Source organism: Ischnura elegans, chromosome 5 (genome assembly GCF_921293095.1).
Source record: "Ischnura elegans chromosome 5, ioIscEleg1.1, whole genome shotgun sequence".
In the NCBI taxonomy this organism is placed as follows: Eukaryota; Metazoa; Arthropoda; class Insecta; order Odonata; family Coenagrionidae; genus Ischnura; species Ischnura elegans.
In genome coordinates, this window is record NC_060250.1 from 35,119,722 (window position 1) to 35,138,101 (window position 18,380).

The window sequence follows — 18,380 nt, forward strand, 5'->3', positions numbered from 1 at the left end:
TGCTTGGGACAAACACTCGCAGTAGACACAGTTGATTTCATAATTTGGAGCCTCATTCCAAGCATATTTAGAAAATTTTCCATTAAGTGATTTTATAACACTTCGGATGCGTGCTATGAATTTTAATGAAAACCCATAGGCAGTAAGGAAATCAGTAAATGCATTCAGAAAATCTTCGTATTTAAAAGAAAAAATATCATTGTGAAAATTAATCCCTCGCAATAATTTCATTTTTCTACTTCTTTCAATAAACGTAAATTCACAGTTTGACGTTTTGTCTTGGCCGTAGGAAGTTTATTTTAAAATTTACCTGTTAAAAAATACACTATAACAAGCGTAGTATTTCGAAGCCTGCCGCGCGAGCGTCAGCGATATATTCATGAATTGCTATGAGAAAAAAAAACCAAAAGCCAAAAGGTCCGTGGTTCGATTCCCGGTTCAGGGAAATGTTTTTCTCATTGCAATTAATGAATACACGATAACATGCTTTGCAAGTTCTTTAGGAATGGGAAATTGAAAATAACATCATAAAATCACCTTTTTGTTAAATATCCGCGTTGAATTACATCTGCATATTTAGCGGAATCACTTTCATCCAAGAAATCAAAGATGCACATTAAGAATTCATTACGAATCAGATTACGTGATAGAAATGCATGAAAAAGATTACACATAGCTGAGGTGATGTAATCCATATTTATGCATTCAGAACGTGTAGTAACCCCTACTGTAACAAGGTTAACCTCAAGTTTTTTAGCTTCTCCAGGCGATAAAAGCATTCATCGAGAATGAATGTGCTCCTGGTATAACCAAGGATATTTAATATTATGCCGGCGTACACTTAGAGAGCGATCATGTGGGAAAAAGAGTCCATTGGGTTCTTTGCTAGACGTAAACACGCATAAAAAAGGTCTCACAGGAGTGGAGGAAATTCCACATCAGGAGATTTTTATTTCTACAGGTTTTTATGAGTAAATATTTTTATTGATAACAAACTGACGGACCGGAAGACTTTAATATCTCAATAACCATACTTTTCTTTCCATCCATAATCCCTCATCTTTTCCAACGAAGATGGAAAATTTTAATCAAAACAAGTCTTTATCTAAACCGCCTGTAAAAAAAACGGAAAAATTATTCGAATATTTGAGCAACCTATTCCCATTTTAGCTCCATGTAGAAAAACAGTATTCCGTGTCGGCCACAATATCTTCGGCGTAATAAACACTAAAAGTGGACACCGATTGTAAATAACACAATTGAAAAAAAAACATCTGACACTTTCCCGGCTTATGTTGGTAGAGAAGGCTGCTTGGGTACTCAATCGGATAATCTCCTTGTATTTAGCCAACCGGATTATTCGCAGAACAGGTTTCCAGGTGTTGCTAAGGGAACAACCGCCATCTCAATTAATGTGGGAGAAATAGAGGAAAAGGATTACGAATAAGGAGGTTGTAAATATCTGGAGTGGGCACCAGCGTGGAGCGAAGTGTGGCCAGAATGGGGGTGCTTGGGTAGGAAAAAGCCACGCCCACTTTGACCAAAACATTGACAATCCCATAAGGGTCAATGCTTTCTATTTGGTGAAATTTTCGGTCATAACTCGTTAATACACTAAAATAACCTATGGAACCCACACTGTAAACCTTTTTTTCGTACTTCATTGATAGGCTTCGCGATTTTATGAGCCAAACATCTTTTCCCCGGGAAAAATTACAATCAATCTCCACGATTACGTTCTAAAACCAGCTCCACTGAAAATAAAATTTTACGTGAGTACTTGCACTCACCCAGGTATTGAATTTTATAATAGCCAACGGAAATTGAGAATTATAATATTAAAGTATATTTTCAAGGATATCCCCACCAGTAATGTGGCTAAGAGACACAGAGTTTACACATTAATAGAAGTATCGCGAATTATGGGAAAAATCTGTTGACAATCACCCGCGAAATACCAATGATTATCGTAGCATTTTTCACTTAATTTAATTAATTTTAGAACAAAACTTATCCACCTCAAAATATCAGTCGGAGGCTGAGTCCAAATATTGTCGAACTAAGATGGCGGAACTTTCACTACGTTAAAAACTCGGAGACAGCACCTCCAGATATTTACAACCTCCTTGATTACGAAGGAGGCCATGGAGACCTGGCTATTGGACAATAGCAACAATAGAGATAGCGGCCACTCCCTCAGTTACACCCATAAACCCGTCCTGCGAAGAATCCAGTTGGCTAAAATCAAGGACCAATCAGAGGGAACTTGAGGCCCCGACACCGCGATACATGTCGACCACTTTCTGAGCCACGACAATTGAGGCCTGAATATGTAGAATGACTCGTGCCCCGAAACGTCGGCAGCCATGGAGAAAATTACTCAATGGAGCACCCGTGGAACTCTCAAATAAAATAATTTCTTAAAATTGCGGACGTCTCACAGCACATTTTTCGAGGGTAATATACTTACGTAATCATACTCACGGCTGTATGAATGTAAGAAAACGATATCTGGATATAAAAATCAAGTGATTCACATTCTCCACTCACATTCATTACTGCGCAGTTTGGGAGAGAAGTTGTTTGCGAGATTTGCTCCCAAAAATTAAATGTATGACAATGACTCGAGATACCTCTGAAGTGTACGAGATGGCGTCAAGACCGAGATTAGATATTTCTCGGGAGTCTACGTGTTCCGAATCAGCTCGCAACAACTGTGCCGAAAAACAGCGCAGGAAGGTGATGGACCCGAAAATCATTTTCAGGGGTATTGTAAATAGGTATACTTTAGAACTGTGGAAAATGGGAGTATCAGTAGGCACCATGGCAAGTAAAATATTTCTTATTCTCACAGGCTAAAAAAAGAGACGGAGGCTGAAGTGAAGCAATTACTTTAAAATCGAATATCCCATTTGAAGTCCTTAATTGGCCACATGAGACATGATTGCCTGATGAAAACAACCGTAGAAGGTTAGGTAGAAGGGAAAAAAGGCAAAGGATGACCTCGAATGAGTTACATAGGACAGGTTATAAAAGATGTAAAGGAGAAGAAATACGCCGCTATGAAAAAGCTGGGTAGTGGATAGGATGGAGGAATGGAGAGGTGCGTCTAAGCAATCTTAGGATTGTTAACTAATGATGATGATGATAAATTTAAAGCTCCTTGATTTCCACGAATAAAATGTTCGTGCATGAACGTATTTTACATTATTTAAAGGGACACCGCTGGGTCTATCTTGAGGTGGGGTTGGCTTTTGTCACTCGGGTGAGTCATAACGTAATTTTGCGCAATTGGTCACCGTAGTCAGTCTCTCTGAAGGACTTCTTCGTAAAAGTAAGTCGGTATGAGTACTATGCACAGAGTTGATGCAAACGATCTAACGGTTCCATTCGTAAAACCTTTTGAAATGAAGGAAATAATTTTTTTAATTTCGGGTGAAAATTTTGTTTAAGTTAAATATCAGGCAAGCGTGGGAGAGATTCAGGTTTCGTAAGAAATTCTATGTGAAGACTTAATTTAACTTACTTCATATCTCACAACGATATCGACGTTATTGAAAAGTCACGCAATTTCAATTCTTGTCTTTGCCATGGTCTGAGCTTTTGGCTGATGCCTGTTATGTGATGCTCATACTGATATACTCTGCAAATTTAACGGGTGCAATCCAACCAAAGTTCCTCAGGTTGCTAGGCGAATGAAAGTAAACGGCCCTAAACAAGTTTCCACGCACAGACGGCTTTTTTTTCTTAATAAAGCATCGCATTCATAAGGAAAGCTTTCAAAGAACGCTATCAAGTTATTTCAATTCAAATAGCGCTTTCCCGGTGAACTAATAGAATATACGGGGTGTTCCATTATGAATAGTGAGGAATTTAACTCTCTCTAAAATTAATTACACTGAACTTATTGATATTAATAAAGTATCAAATTAAAGAGCAACTCAAACAGTTTTACACAAAAGCGTACAAGTGCTCAATAAGAGCACCAATCTTCACACGGCACACCTGAAGACGATATGCGAGTACTTCCCAAATGTAGATTAGTGTCTCTCGAGTAACTGTTGAACCAGCTTCTTAAATCCTGTTCTTAATTCTTAAACGTCAGCAGATATGTAAGACACGGATGTTATTATCACCTGAAGGATCACAACCGAACTTTATATTGAAAGCACGTTGCACGGTAGCATCAGATTCTGTCTTTGCAAACCCTCAAACACGAAGAGCTTTCTGTCCACCAGTCGCCATTTTTGCTCATAAAGCTCTCTAAATGATTGCGGCGGAAACATTGGTTGCACATGCACATTGTTGCCAATCAACAAAACTTTTCGAGTTGCTGTGCCATTCGATACTTCATTTATAGCTGTATGTTTTGAATAATAACAACTATAACGCGCAAAAACCCCGCTACTCATTTTGAAACAACGGGTATTATTCTTTCTTGGGATTTCTACCCCAAAATCATATTCGCCCTAATAAAAGGGAAAGATCTGGGGTTCTTAGGTCGGCAATTATGAACTAAATCACGTCGCTGCTACTCCGAGAAAGATTGACCTAATGTAATCACGATAATTCCCACGAAATAAAGGGCGAACGATTCATTTCTATTCTACCATCGTGATATGAATTCATAGTTCTCGCGCGGACTACGCAGATGGTAATACCACGTTCTAACACTTGAAACGTCGCGGCTCTTCTTTGAGAGCTGATCTTACGGAATCGGTTAGGAAGAAAAAGAGGCTCGCGTGCCAAGTCGTCAAGAAAACATTCTCAGGAATAGTTAATGGTTGAAATGAATCCATCCCCGTTCTGCTTAGATTGCTCGTAGATTCTCGCTTATAAATTGGAACTAAATGCTGACTGCTTTACAAACTAAGTCAAATGCCACAGTCACCTAAAACAGTAGTGATGCGAACCGGATGCAGTTCTCCAGTGAATGTAATCGCTGAATGTCGCCACATCGCTTTCTCCAGAGGCCTCTGGTACTACCGACGGAGGTCGGACGTCGCACAGTGGGCTAGAATCGAAAAAAGCTGGCCGAAACATCAAATTCGATTTTTTTGAGCTAGGAAGTTGAAACTTCGCACACATATTCTCAAATAAATTGTGCATTACTTTCCAGATTATTTCTGTGGTGTGCTTTCATATTAACAATATATTTGAGGTCAAAGTTGCACAAATGCCGCGAAAAACGACCACCCTCGATTTTTTCTGAAAACTGCCAACTTTATCCTCGTGCTGTGGCTTCATGAATAATTTCATCGACAAAAATGTTATACCATCTTAATTAACACTTTTTTTTCTTCCATTTGAAGGGTTTTAAAATATTTTTTTTCATCAATAACCATAGATACATAACAAAATGGCGGAGCCTGTTTTCAGCCCATTTTTTTAAAATAAACGTAGAAAAAAAGTAGATACCTCCGCCGACTTCCGCCAAGTGACTAATGCCACGTCGTTTTATCAAGCTTCTACACTGTGGATCTAAAGTAAAATCTAGCACCAACTCTCAACCCCGAATTTTAAACAGTTTTTTCGAGCGTGGGGTCGACTCCGGTTGTGGCCGGCGGCGGCGGAGAGTACGGCGACGCGCCAAGCGTGTGGATGTGATATTGCCACATTCACTTTCATATCTGGATAATAGTGATAGAAAATAATCACAAGAAAGTAAAATTAATAAATATTGCTACGAATGACTCTTATTATGCAATCGCAGGGCATTGCAAGAGGTGTAGCTTATTTCGATTCTGTTCCACTGTTCGTCGATCTGAAGCGAGGCATTGGGACGGAGGTAATTAATCGGAGCAACAACAGGATCTCGGAGCTATGAGTCAAATATGACTGCCGGCGCCGAGTCTCAAGATCGCAAGTATTATATTGATGCGACGTGTTTTCAGCAAACTGTAAAAAGGCATATCCAAGGACTGCATAGTGGAGGCCCAGTTACATCCCATAGTAGGCTGATTTTTGTTGCCACTGCGGTCGTATTTTAATCTGCTTTCACAATTGTCAGCGGCGGAGTGATGATTGCTATGCAATCCACTTTTTCTCTAATATTTTGCAGTACAACGTTTGCAATTATATGTATGTGTGTGTGTGTGTGTATGCAAAAATAAGAGCAAAATTTTACTCTCTTCAAAACTTTTTTTACTCATTAATAATAACTAAATGCAAATTCTAATGTCTCCCTTTTTCATTCGGAATCAAGCAAAATGCAAAAGTAATTAATAACACTGACGTCTTTATTTGTTATCTCAATTTTCCCTGCACTGTTAATAGAGCACGCCTTCATTAGATTATACGTTTCATACAGCAGAATCAAGGGCGTACCCGGGATCAAAACTAGAGGGCGGCAAGCCATGGTTGTTCAAGTTGTAGGTAAGATTTAAGCATGGAAAAGGTGAATGAAATCAATATTTTAAGGAAACAGAAACAGCTCTATATTAGTTTTTAAAATTATTTGCTTGAAAAAAAATATTATTTTCCTTGACAACATTTGCGATTTTTGCTTCTAGGGGGGGGGGGCAGCTGCCCCCTCGCTGGGTACGCCCATGAACAGAACAGTCAAATATTAATTGAAACCTCAATAACATAGGGAAGCTATTTTTACGCGATTGCAGATGAGTTAGGTTATGTATTACTGTTCACAAGCGAATGATGCTTCGAATGGATTATGCAGTTCATTTTTAACATGGCAAGAAAAAAAGGACGCTTCGAAAATCTCGCGTCAATCATGAATTCTAATTCTAATTATTAGCCTTTACTACTCGGCGTTGCGTCGACGCGACGAGAGCTCCCGCTCCATCGACTAAGTTTACCCTTCACAGCTCTGCGTTGAGATAACAAATGAAAGGCGAGAAGCGTTGGCACCTGAAAATCGGCACCCAGCTCATGCTATCTTATGACTACGAGCCAATCGCACAATACTGTCTTATACAGAGGTTCACGACATAGAGTTTCAAATATCGCGATTGTTACCTTATTAGCCCGTGAAATGTTAGGCCGAATCTTGCTTTTTTCTTTGCAAAACAAATATCCATCCAGTAAGTCGCCGAATGTATATTAAACAATTTGCGTCAAACATAGCAGAATATTCCATCTTCACTTTCTTTAGAGGCATTTACTGAAGTGATTTGTTGTTGGTTAAAATGTGCATTGAAGATGGACTGCTTGTGCATACTACGTACTCAGAAACTTGAAGTGAATGAATTTAATATTGGGCGATAAATGCTTTGCAGGAAACTATTCGGCCACAAGAAAGGAAAATACAAGTAAATCATAGCATGGTATAACACGTACGCTTTAGGGAAAAGAGGAGAATTATGTCGGATTTGAAAAAGAAAGCTGGCATTAATATCAGATTTGGCCTTGGAGAAATTCTGCTAGAATGAGGAAATTGTTCTTAGAATCAATAGATAAAACCTAAAATTCATATGGAAATGCAACAAACCTAAATTGCTAAAGATTTTTTCATTTTATCTATTTCAAAGGAAATTATTCTTAACTCTTTCCCGCATTCGGAAATTCGCCTTTCCTTCCCAACCTGTCCATTCATGCGAGCTTTGTTTCGGGTGGAGCTTGGGTGAATACACTGGACTTTTGTTGTCATTGCGCATGCATCAGAAAGCCGCAAGTTTCACTGAGTCGGAATTTGTTTCATTTCAATAGCACTGGAAGTTAATTTCATAGTTGGTATTTAGTAGACATTTTAACATGAACAACATTTTTTGCGTGGTAAAGAAAAATTGTGTCACGCAATAACAACCCTGGATAGCTGATACCAGTAGGAAGGAAAATTACTAGTAACGTTTAGGTTGAAAACGCACCCTTTTTAAACTATAGAAACTATTAGCCAAGCGCTCTGCGGCTGATAGCTCGGAAGAAAAATGCAACTTGAGTATCTAGTGTCATGTACTAATGATTGTATTGCCGCCACTACGCTGTCAGCCATGATAGTTTTAGTTGCCTTTTGTTTGCTGTGTGTCTTCTCTTGTTTTTCGCATTGCATCTCGGGGGTTGTTCAGCGGTGATGGCGCGGAGGCATGCCGATGTAACCATGTGCCTGTGTTTGTAATAAATATCGCTTCCACGACGAATCGTGCATACAGGCATCCCCCGAGTTACGTAAGAGATGCGTTCCGGCAGACTATGCGTAAGTCGAAATTTACGTAAGTCGAACCTTTGCGTTGGCGCTTCAGAGATTGCTGTATAACAAGTTGTATCGTACAGGAATGAGCGCAACCACATACGCCACCACATCCATCGCTAGAACTGCAAATTTTCACGTTGATTATTGACTTGGGATTTATAAGCGATTTTTCTACAGAAATTAATGAAATTTCCTTTGAGGAATGACAAAAAAGGGTCACTTTGTTATTTTTAGCACGTAAAAAACTCTATAACTATTCGATATTTTTTCTACCATAGGTTGTACAAGCGAATATATACTTCTTCGCGTTCGCATTCGAAAATTAACGTAATCATTTGAAATACGGTTATCGCTTACGTAAGTACGGATTTACGTAAGTCGAGACATACGTAACTCGGGGGATGCCTGTAGTCGACATAATTAAGGAAAAGGATCCAAAACCTATGATATGTGCAGTGGAGGAAAACATTAACCCAAAACTCATTGGCGTCTGAATACGGCCAACTTAGAAAGTATTTGAAGATATCCGTCGTCCAAAATTTCATCTTCGTAATACTCTCATGCAACCGGGAATTAGAAAAACTATATACCCCTTACAATGGAGAAATTGATCTTACTTGTTGCAGTGTGACAACGTGTAAAAGATCCAACAACGAATGTTCTTCGTACTCTCCGAAGTATGATTCACCCAAGTCGAGCATTGAACGGAGTTTACTAAGGTCGCGACATAGGTGAATGCAGCTGACATTGGGTATGGGTATTGGACACATTGGGTATTGAAACTACTTTAGAACACAATCGTTCCGGTGGTGTATTGAGTAGAGTATTCAAATATTACTATTAGATTCAGAGGTTCTGTGGATCGAATCTAAGAGACATAAAAGGCCCAGATAAGAATACTTCCCCAAAATTTACAGAACTACGCTTTACGAAACGTAAAATGGGCTTTAATCACGTCAGATTATATCAGTGTTGAATAATTTTGAATTCTCCACTCTTGCAATTTAGAATTTTTAAACTTCAAGACATTTAAACAACCAATATTTTACTAACGTTTTCCCAGGACTGGTATATCCTCAGCCGAGAACTAACTCTTTTGGTAACCCCTTCGTTGCATTGTGAGAATATTCTTTTAATTTCATTATAGGTACCATGCTTTTGCAAGCCCATGGAGAGGAAGCTTTAGGCATCAGTGGCATGGACACTTGGAGAGAGGTTATAGCTCAGAAGACGGAAGACTGATGAAGAAAAAGCAACGTAGAATATTTCCTGAAGAATGCAAGACAGAAGATAAGAAGAAACAAGACTTCAAGCCTGAAAATAGTTGTTTTCTGTTATTTTTTGCATTTTTTTATTGATATCATTGTGCTGGGTCTGTTTGTGTATTACTTTTATTGATCTTGAATTTAGTTTTTTTTCTAGCCGTAGTTTAGATTTGTGGCAGGAGTGTAGGAACGTTGCGTATTACCATCGAATAGATATGGCTCTGATTAGGCAGGTCTTCGTATATCGTAGCCAGGAAACCGTATTATGGCGTTAGATATATTCAGCCGTATATATGTACTTCGAAGGATTTAGGTAGGCAGTGCTGTATAAATGGATGAATGTGATATTGTGAATGTGTGAGTGTAATTTTATAAATGTGTGAATGGTATAAGTAGTCGTAGTAGTAGTGCTTAATTGTAGTTTTAGTAGTTCTTATTTTTATTAATTTATAATGTAGTGTAGAAAGTAGTGCTCCCCCTCAAATCCAAACTGTTCCCTCATCGTGGGGAGGGGGTGTAACAGGTATAAGTCATCAATTTGAACCAATTATTCAGGTAATCGTTAAACGCCCTCTTTTTGGGGGTTTGATGGAATATTTTTTTCTTCCAAAGTTATTGGTTGCCCCGCATGAATTGAAATTTTTAGAGGTTATTCAATGATTGGCGAATATGAATTATCCCTAGCTAAAACAGTTGGTATATTTTTGGTTTGCAAGTGAATATGTGAAACCATTACATTTAAGACATTATATTTTCCTATGATCTTTATTCCAATCCACATCATGGCAACTATGCTATTTATGTACTCAATTTATGTAATTTTGACATGTAAGCAATTCTGGAAATATTATTTCCCTACAATCATTGAAATTATAAGCATTGCTTAGTTTCATTTGTGTTATTGCTTTTTTCTGTTTTAAGCCTTGAGGCAAATTTAAATGTTATCAAAATTATGTGCATGTAATTGATCTAAACTACTTTGTACAAGCGAAGTTATTTGACCTAATATTTGTATACTTCTGAATGTGTTGCTTATAAAATATTATAAAATTAAAATATTTTAATTTCTTTTTGAAGGTCATAAAAATTACAGATGTTACATTGAATATTAATGAGAATTAAATTACTGGTACCAAACCAGTAAAAAAATGGCATTACGTTATTGAATCAAATTTTACACTCTGTGCAATATAATGTCGTCAATAAATTCGGTCTATGGTATATGGATCGGTAGTTCGATATTATAATAAATCTACCTTTGGTCATTTTATATAATATTAGACTATTATTTTCCATTTTGTGCATTGAGGCAGATGTAAATTCTATTAAAATGATAAGCGTGTAATTTATCTCAACTACTTTGCACAAGTAAAACTAATGTAAATTTGTTGCTTACAAAACGTTGTAAAATATATTTTTATTTCCATGCGAGGGTCCTAAAGAATTAAAGATTTAGCATTGAATTTTTGCGAAAATGAAATTAATGGGTCAAACGCAGTAAAAAGAAATGGCATGAAGTTATAAACTAAAATTTTACAATTACAATTAACCCAAATACAATGAAAAATCAGAAAGCATACAACTAGGTGCATTAAAATGTGTACATAAAATATAATTCAATAGTAGTAGAGCCAACCGGTCGAATCACTTTGAAAAACAAAAAAAAACTATACCACGCTCTTTTAAAAATACAATAAGATGCGCAGCAAAATCGATGCAAGAAACAATGAGCGTATGAGTACCTCTTAAAAAAAAGGCAATAAAAACAAGCAGAAAAGTTTGATCCCGATTCATTCTCAAAGTTTAATTGCACTAGCAAATACGTCCCGAAGAAACTACGTGAGCCAAAATCACAAGCTTAAGTATTTCGCACTGTGGCAAGTAAGTATCTGAACTGAAAAGTACTAAAGCTATTGTGGTAAGTACTAGAGGTTAACGCATATAGCTTGAAAGCATTTTGCCCACTCTTCATTTATTTATCTGCGGCACCTGAAATTTATCACCATGCTATAACAGAGCACTATTCAGCGGGGAACTTGACGTAGTAGTGCTAGAGGCTCTTTCAGTATTTGAATACAGGTCCCCGGTCGGTGGCCCAATGTGACTCACTAAACCGGTAAGCCACCCGTCAATGAATGATTACCTACACTAAAAGAAAAGAAGGTATTGCTAATGAAGGGATAGAATAATGCCGGCAGCCACGATGTTTAAAATGCAAGAGAGCGACAAGGAACTCAGCTTTTTTTTTCTAATAAAATGATTAGACTCCGAATTCCATCCATGGTTGACATAGAGAAAACGAACACGTGTTGTGTACATGTCAAATCGCAAACACGGCAGTAAAGTAATCAAGCTAGTGTTTCAAGTGGATTTTCCGCCTTCTTTGGATATAATACGTGATGGTTAAAGTTCTGAAAGGAGGAGAAAACAGCTATTCGTAGACTTCGAATCGAGTGATAAGTTGTAAATAAGATGAAATGTTTTTCATAAAAGTCTATCTGAGTCGTCCATTAAAGGAACCGTTCAGCTTTTTCGCCTATTATGGCGAAGAGAAAGGTAGAAATCTATACAGTTATGTCTTCATCATCAGATGAAACTACTTGAGCGCGTCCATTCAAACAAAGAAATCTTGTTAGAGCCTCTTCTTAGCAAACAACCACTCATCAACCGCATAGATGCAAGTTCAAAGCTCCATCAATGATGTCATAGGAAGTACGAATATATAATCAAGAAAACTAACTAAATATTGGGTAATGGTCAGGCATTATTTACTGGCGAAGAGCTGATCGCTTACGTAAGAAAATCGCTCATATATAGGTGATCACCGAAGTAAAATAAGTTCACGACATTTTGATAATAAACGATATAACCAGGGTTGTTTTGCTTTGAGATCTACATGCGGGAAGTCTACAGTAGGAATGTTGCGAGAAAGCGAGACAAGGTACTCGGGTAAGGATAAGTAGTCCTTTCAGACGACTAGAAGTGCAGACAGAAAAATGAAGCAGCGGAATGCGAGATTGTTTAACCTGACAACACAACAAGAATTTCTCACGCAATCCCAACCATTTCGAATACAAGCACTGTGGAGTCACCTCCTCACTTCCTGGCGAGACTCATCAGATTAGAATCAGAATTATGATCCCAGATTTACCGCACTGGATGACCCTACACTCGTGCTCCGTAATGAACTTGCCGAGGCTCCTTGTCAGAAAATGTGGGGTAGTACACTAAATCCAATTTAATCCGAAAAAACATATTCCAACGCGCCAGATCCATTCGAATGGCGAAGGTAGGTTTCGATACTATCGTCTGGATCGAAGCTCGAAGTCCAGACTATGCGGTGGCGTACATTGTAGGCAAATATTTCCGATTCCTTTTCGATGTGCGTCGGATCGGGGCTTAAATAGTTGATGCGGTAAGTAACCCCGCAGGTCCGATTTCATGCCCCTACGCCAGCGCCGTCCCAGCTCCTGGCGTGCAACCATGGCAACTCAATATAATCTCACTCACCGAACATGTCTGGGGATCCGTAGCGGTCCCTTGCGGAAGAGGAGAGATTCGAAGAACCTGGAGCTGAAAGGACCCGTGGTGGTGGACGAGGAAATAATCCTCCGCTAATTAATCCGCGCAACTTTCTCTGGGCGCGTGCCTCTGAGCGAATCCGTTCGCTCGCCGCGGAAGAAGAGAAAAGAGAACCTCCTCAGACGACAACACTCGACCAACTCAACACTGCCACGACTGCTGTGTGTTCACCTCTCCTCTCGTCCGTTGTGAGCCCGCGGCGCGGACGTTGCCAAAATTAGGGAGGCCGAAAATAAAAGGGACAGAGGCATCGAAGGGAGCCTGTCTGGGCGGGAGGCCTCGGGGATTCAGTAGGCTGCATTGTCGTCTCTTCCCCTTCCTCCCCCGCGCAGCGACTCCTCCTCCATCCCCCTCACCCCACGGCTCTCTCTCTCTTGGCCATGTGGTCAAAGACGCGGGACGATATAACAGCCCCCGCTCTAGTTTAGGTGGGACGCGGCCACGAAGAGACTTGGCTATCCAAACAGAACTGAAGGTCACGGACTTCAGCGGAGCAAAGGCCGAAACCGCAAAGGACTACTCACGGGAAAAATAAGCAAAACATGGAAGGAAACAATGAGCGAAGAATTATCTTCGCGATTATGGATCGTTCAAAAAAATTAACGACATTTATCCTTTTTGTTAGAAGTGGCAACATACTGTCGCAGAGGTTGATTTTAAAAGTGCTGCCACATCTATTTAATTTTATATAAAATAAACACTTGCAAAATCCCATGATTATAAAATTTATTCCGACCTATGTTTTCATGTTACTACACCATCTTCTAGGTGTTAATGCTAAGTAGTGCATTCAATGTTTACAATTTTAAATGGGAGAAAAAATGGATAAAATGAATGCACTATACACCATTTGTACCTTGAAGATGATGTATTAAAATCGAATACTTGGTCGGAATAATTTTTATAACCGTGTAAAAATGCAAGTGTTCATTTCAATGTGGAAAAATTCAACTCCACCACGCTCGGATCTTCGGATTTCAATTTCATTTTATTTTCGATTGTGATAGGGTTTGAAAAATTCATAGACAAATAAGTTCCCGTTTCTTGATCCGTCGCCTAATTTTCGAAAAAAATAAAATCAACAGCCTTGGCCCTTTCGCAAATAATTTGATGATGTCACGAACTTTTGCTGAGCGGGTCACAGCGTTTCAGCAACTCGTATGCCTCACGCATCAGTCCAACATGGTTCATTGTCGTTCACTCTTCCGCGAGCGATTCCTTACCCCGATGAAAGGTTCTTCCTTGGAGAGTTAATTAGCCAGAAGAACGATGACGTCACCAACTCTAGAAAAAAGGGCGTCAAATTTCGCTCAACGTCGCTTCTTATCCTCCCTACCGTAACGCCTCCTCAAACTCCCTCCATCAGTCTCTCTCGGCCAAGTGGTCAAAGTCGCAAGGCTATATAACAGCCCCCGCTCTAGTTTAGGGGGGACGCGGTCGCTTAGCTATCCAAAACAGAGATGATGGTCACGAACTCGCCGGAGGAAAGGCCGAAACCGCTAAGGACTACTCAGCAAAACATAACACTGAACGAAAAATTAGCGTCACGACTATAAAGCGATGAAAAAATTTAACGCGGGTTGAACGACTGTTTTTCTTTTTGCTGTAAATAATTACAAACTCTCGCAGACACTGATTTTAAATGGGTTCCCTCATCAATTTCATTTTATATTGAAATAAACATCTGCTATTTTCCATGATTCTAAAATTTATTTCGAACTAGGTCGCGATGTTATAACGCCTTCTTCAAGGTGCAAATGGTGGGGGAAAGAAAAAGTTATATAAATTGAATGCATACACGACTTTTCTCTTGAAGACTATGAAGCAACGTCGCAACCAAAATCGGAATCGGAATAAATTATATAATCGTGGAAAATTGCAAGTGTTTATTTCAATGTGGAAAAATTAAAATGTACCACGCTTGGATCTTCGGATTTTAATTTCATTTCATTTTCGATTGTGATAGAGTTTGAAAATTTTATAGACTTGTTTGTTTCCGTTTCCTGAGCCACCGCCTACTTCACGAAATGATAAAATAGACAGCCTCGTCATTAAATTAGCAGGGGTGCCGTCTTACAAAAAAATATTGGGGGGGCCCGAACCGGGGGTCTTGCCCCGGGAAATTTTATAAGTTGTGAGTTTTAAGTTTTTTAAGCATTTTAGAAGAGTCATATAATCAACATTTGAGCCCTGATAACTCGAGTCTCGATATCTGGACACTCCGGGGAAAATCGACAAGCCTGACACATTTTTTCCTCTCACCCATAACGAACTTTTGAGGGGGCTCGGGCCCCCTCAGGCCCCATGTAGTCGGCGCCACTGTAAATTAGTGACTATTACTTTGGCTTCTGAGCATCATTCCCTCTCTTTCCAATTCAATTACCTAAGTATATTCGTCACATTTTTTAGTTTCATAGTTACGCCCATTATCTTTTATTTCCTTAAATATCGCCGTTTATTTAAAGTTCAATTAATTTCTGCGAACCACAGTATAAACGACATAGCTATGATATTTCCTTTATTTTTACACTCACTAATTCACCATCAATAACATGTCTGTAAAATTGCAAAGGCTGTTAATATTTAATAATAATAATAATAATCGTAGACATCAAGAATCAGCACAACTCACAACTTTATCAACTACGGAAGTATTTTTTCAGCAAGAAATCTGCCTCGGATCTCCTGAAAATTTCTGCGACGCTGACAATAAATACACACCGTTAAACCTATCGGACCAAAGTACGCAAATTAGTGAAACCACTGTTACTATAGACAGTAACATGTCAACATGGAAAGCTAAATCCCTTCACGCAAGATACCCCCATGCCCTGGAGGCCCCTTAAATCGATAAAAATGCATCGTACGCATGGCTCAGGCATGGGAAACTCTTCCCAGAATCAGAAGGATTTATAATCGCAATACAAGACCAGGTGGTGAAAACAAAAAATTATGAAAAATATATAATTAAAAACCCAAATTTATTGGATTACAGATGCAAAAATTGCGGTAATGCCTCTGAGACGATACAGCACATCACAAGTGGACGCAATAACTTATCCTAAAAAGACTATCTGCACCGACACAATCAAATATGTAACATCATCCACCATAAATTAGCTCTAAAGTATAAACTCATAGAAAATGCAGTTCCTTATTCTAAATACAAACCTCAAACCATCCTTGAAAACAATCACTGCAAGATTTATTATGACCGATCAATTATCATCGATAAAACAGTCCATAGCAATAGACCTGATCTATTAGTGCAAGATAAAATTCACAATGAAACGTACTTGGTAGAAATTGCCGTACCTAATTCGCATAACATCACGACAGCCTACACCAACAAAATGGAATAGTATGAAGAAATTAAAGATGAAATTAGAGATTATGGAAATCAGTGAAAAGTACACATAATACCAATTATTATCTCTGCCACAGAAGTAGTGCCTCATTCAATCCATCAGGGTCTTAAAACTATTGGACTGCCGAAAAAATTGTTCATTACAATAGAAAAAGCAGCAATTTAAATACTTGTCGGATTGTCAGAAAATTTTTCAACACAGAGTAAAAAGACGAGAGTGCTAGGTGATACACGTACCTCGCCTAAAACCAGCAAAGATGCTGTGAAAAAAATAATGATAATAATTATTATAAATAAATGAAATAAAAATAAATAAAGATAATATCACCACTTTGGGCCCTGAAATACTATTTTCCGTGCCGATAACCTTATTTCCGGGATTAAATTACCGCATTCAACAGGTTCTTGGGGTACATACATTGTAATGCTGCAATGTTGCGAAATCGCTCCCTTATTACTCTCTTTGAAAACTAGAATATCTGCCGCATGTCATGTGGAAATGAACATGTTGAGCACGTTCAAATAAACGCCCACTGCCTTATTCCAATCGAGCATGCATGCAGTTCCTCAAGCTCTTGGTGCGAGCGTACTCATGAATTTTCATGATCAACCTCAAACGACAGGAGGCCTTCTTTCAACGAAACCACGAAAATTTTCCGCTCCCCGGAAAATTCTGAAAAGGAATTTTATGTGGCTTTTCGCATCTAAAATATTTTTTATCTGGTCATGCCATTAAACAGAGAAGATTAGCGATATTATTTTAATCATCCACAGGGAAAATTGTAACATAAATTTTTAATGCGTTCCTTGAAGAAAACAGACATTCATTGTTTGGACGTCTCATAATCAATTGAATAAAAATCACTTAACTTTACTGTCAATATGCTATGTTTAAAGCTTCCAATTATTAACAGTGGAAATAAGATAACTTCTACGATTGTGTTTCCCAATATTAATGTTTATTTGAAGAATTTCACAGCTTCTCTTATCTATCTTATGTTCAACAACGTTTTCCTCGTAGCATTGCGGGAAAGATAGATAAAAAAGATACGTTAAGGCCTCATAAACTAGTTTGATCGGAAGAAATGAGTCTTTCACAGTATTTCCATTTAATAATGGGAATGAGGACGCTTATTAACAAGATCTATTCGCTTAGCCTAAACTATGTTCCGACAGAGTAAAAAGACTGGAAACCAGTTCTTTTTTCATAGATAAGACTTTGGATTTCCTTTTGGAAAGGAGTTCACCCTTGAGCATAGCAATGTCATCAGGCATACTCAATCGAAAGATACAACGGAATATTTCCTGGGACAAATATAAGACATTCTGTCATAGAATATTCAGAACACGGCGAACTTTGAGAAGCAAAAGTTTTAATTGCTCCAAGAGATTCTTAATGCTTGTGTGTAAGGCCACTGCAAGATAAAGGAGAAACCCTTAGAAAATGATTGCTTGGATAGTTCTACTTTTCTCTCGGAGAAAAAATGGGAAGTTGACCAAACAAGGAATAAAAGTAAGTGCCAAGAATACCATTCGCAATATGCAATTGGGCCAAAAGAAAAATTGAAAACAAACGGAAAAACTTGATGATAATGGACGCATAGAACTTTTTTTAAATATTTTTGCGAAATTTCAAGAAATGTAACCTACGCCAGCAGATAGCATTTCACAAATTATTGTTTCTTACAAGATAGGTTGCCCAATATTATTGGCGAACAAACAAAATAAGTTTTCTGTCCTAATTTTAAGCCATAATGATGTTTTACGGTAAAACTATGATGATGATTAATGAAAGGATGTTTGTCTCCGGCAAAAGACCTCAGAGCAGAAAGGGCGCGAGACATTTAAAATGTTAAGGAGATCAGACTGAAGCCAAACAATTCAACGCGTGTATTCAAACAGCATCCTTGTGTGCGGGCTCGACCTAGGAATTTTATTTTTTTCCGCACGGGGTAATGAGCGCTAAATTCTTGCCATGATGCTGCCAATTAGTTGCGTAGTTTTTTTCCCCCATCCTCCC

General features: G+C 38.5%; 1 protein-coding gene across 2 annotated transcripts in view; it reads right to left on the reverse strand.

Annotated features, from left to right (window-relative positions):
- The window catches only part of LOC124158705 (proton-coupled amino acid transporter-like protein CG1139), a 192,468-nt gene that overhangs the window by 81,925 nt on the left and 92,163 nt on the right, over positions 1-18,380 (reverse strand). The window contains exon 1 of one of the 2 annotated variants that reach the window (XM_046533944.1): positions 12,922-13,157. The exons of the other annotated variant lie outside the window; for it this stretch is intronic. Within the exon in view, the coding sequence (XP_046389900.1) occupies positions 12,922-12,928 (7 nt within the window). The 5' untranslated portion in view covers positions 12,929-13,157. Of the gene's footprint in view, positions 1-12,921; positions 13,158-18,380 lie in introns of those variants that run through there. 2 annotated transcript variants of the gene reach the window in all.